Source organism: Ovis canadensis, chromosome 21 (genome assembly GCF_042477335.2).
Source record: "Ovis canadensis isolate MfBH-ARS-UI-01 breed Bighorn chromosome 21, ARS-UI_OviCan_v2, whole genome shotgun sequence".
In the NCBI taxonomy this organism is placed as follows: Eukaryota; Metazoa; Chordata; class Mammalia; order Artiodactyla; family Bovidae; genus Ovis; species Ovis canadensis.
Window position 1 is genome coordinate 42,558,662 of NC_091265.1, and position 1,440 is coordinate 42,560,101.

The 1,440-nt window shown below is 45.5% G+C and overlaps 1 protein-coding gene across 1 annotated transcript; it reads left to right on the plus strand.

Annotated features, from left to right (window-relative positions):
- The first annotated feature begins 215 nt into the window (after positions 1–215).
- On the plus strand, positions 216–1,151 carry LOC138426878 (olfactory receptor 10G4-like). Its single transcript, XM_069565886.1, has one exon. The coding sequence runs from the start codon at positions 216–218 to the stop codon at positions 1,149–1,151; it is 936 nt and encodes a 311-aa protein (XP_069421987.1).
- The last annotated feature ends 289 nt before the right edge of the window (positions 1,152–1,440 follow it).

A 1,440-nucleotide genomic window follows, 5' to 3' on the forward strand; every position in this document is an offset into this window, starting at 1 on the left:
GAGAGAGGGATATAAGAGAGAGAAGATGAAATCGCTTTATCTCCTTTTTCAAGAGAGGTTTGTGGTAAGCAAAGTTGCGTATGACTTGTATAATGCAGTTCTCAGTTCTCAATAAAATGTTGGATGCTCTTGACGTTCCCATAGAGAGAGAGAGAGAGAGAGAGAGAGAGAGAGAGAGAGAGAGAGAGAGAGAGAGAGACCAAAAGCCTGGAGAAATGACAAATATGAGCCTAGTGACAACGTTCATCCTCACGGGCCTTCCCCATGCACCAGAGCTGGACATGCTCCTCTTTGGAATCTTCCTGGTGATCTATGTCCTCACTGTGGTGGGGAACCTACTCATCCTGCTGGTGATCACAGTGGATCCCCGTCTGCACACCCCCATGTACTATCTTCTGAGCAACCTGTCCTTCATTGACATGTGGTACTCCACAGTCACTGTGCCCAAAATGCTGATGACCCTGGTGTCCCCAGAAGGCAGTCCTATCTCCTTTCCCAGCTGTGTGGCCCAGCTCTACTCCTTCCACTTCCTGGGCAGCACCGAGTGCTTCCTCTACACCGCCATGGCCTATGACCGCTTCCTGGCCATTAGTTACCCGCTCAGGTATGCCAGCATGATGAGTGGGAGGACATGTGCCATCCTGGCCACAACCACGTGGCTCAGTGGCTCTGTGCACTCTGCTGTCCAGACCACAATGACGTTCCGTTTGCCCTTCTGTGGACCCAACCAGATGCAGCATTACTTCTGCGATGCACCACCCATCCTCAAACTGGCCTGTGCAGACACCTCTGCCAATGAGTTGGTGATCTTTGTCAACATTGGGGTGGTGGCTTCAGGCTGCTTTCTTCTGATAGTGCTGTCCTGCGTGTCCATCGTCCATTCCATCCTGAAGATCTGCACCTCAGAGGGAAGATGGAGAGCCTTCCAGACCTGTGCCTCCCACTGCACTGTGGTCCTTTGCTTCTTTGGCCCTGGTGTTTTCATTTATCTGAGACCAGGCTCCAAGGAGGCTATGGATAGGATTGTGGCTGTTTTCTACACTGTGATGACGCCCCTTCTGAACCCTGTGGTCTACACCCTGCGGAACAAGGAAGTGAAGAAAGCTCTGTTGGCATTTAAAGATAAAGTAGTGCATTCACAGAGCAAATAATCTCTGTAATGAAGATACACTCACTTAACCAAGTTAGTAATATAAATTTGTGATCAATAAGAAGTGTATTACAGTTTTATTTCTCGGTGTTTAACTTTATCCAAACCTGCTACTCAGGAATATTATTTTTACAAATGTTTCTGAGGAATTTTATTTTAGAAACTATATTATATTTTTGAACATGATTTTCCAATTTATTAATTTAGTAAAATGAAAACGTATTGTCTTAAACTGCATAGCTCCTTATAATATAATTTGGTTTAATCTTTTTTTTTAATTGAAGCATAAT

Excerpts from the sequence above, each read along its gene's own strand:
- LOC138426878 (XM_069565886.1), top strand. The coding sequence starts at position 216 with ATGACAAATATGAGCCTAGTGACAACGTTCATCCTCACGGGCCTTCCC.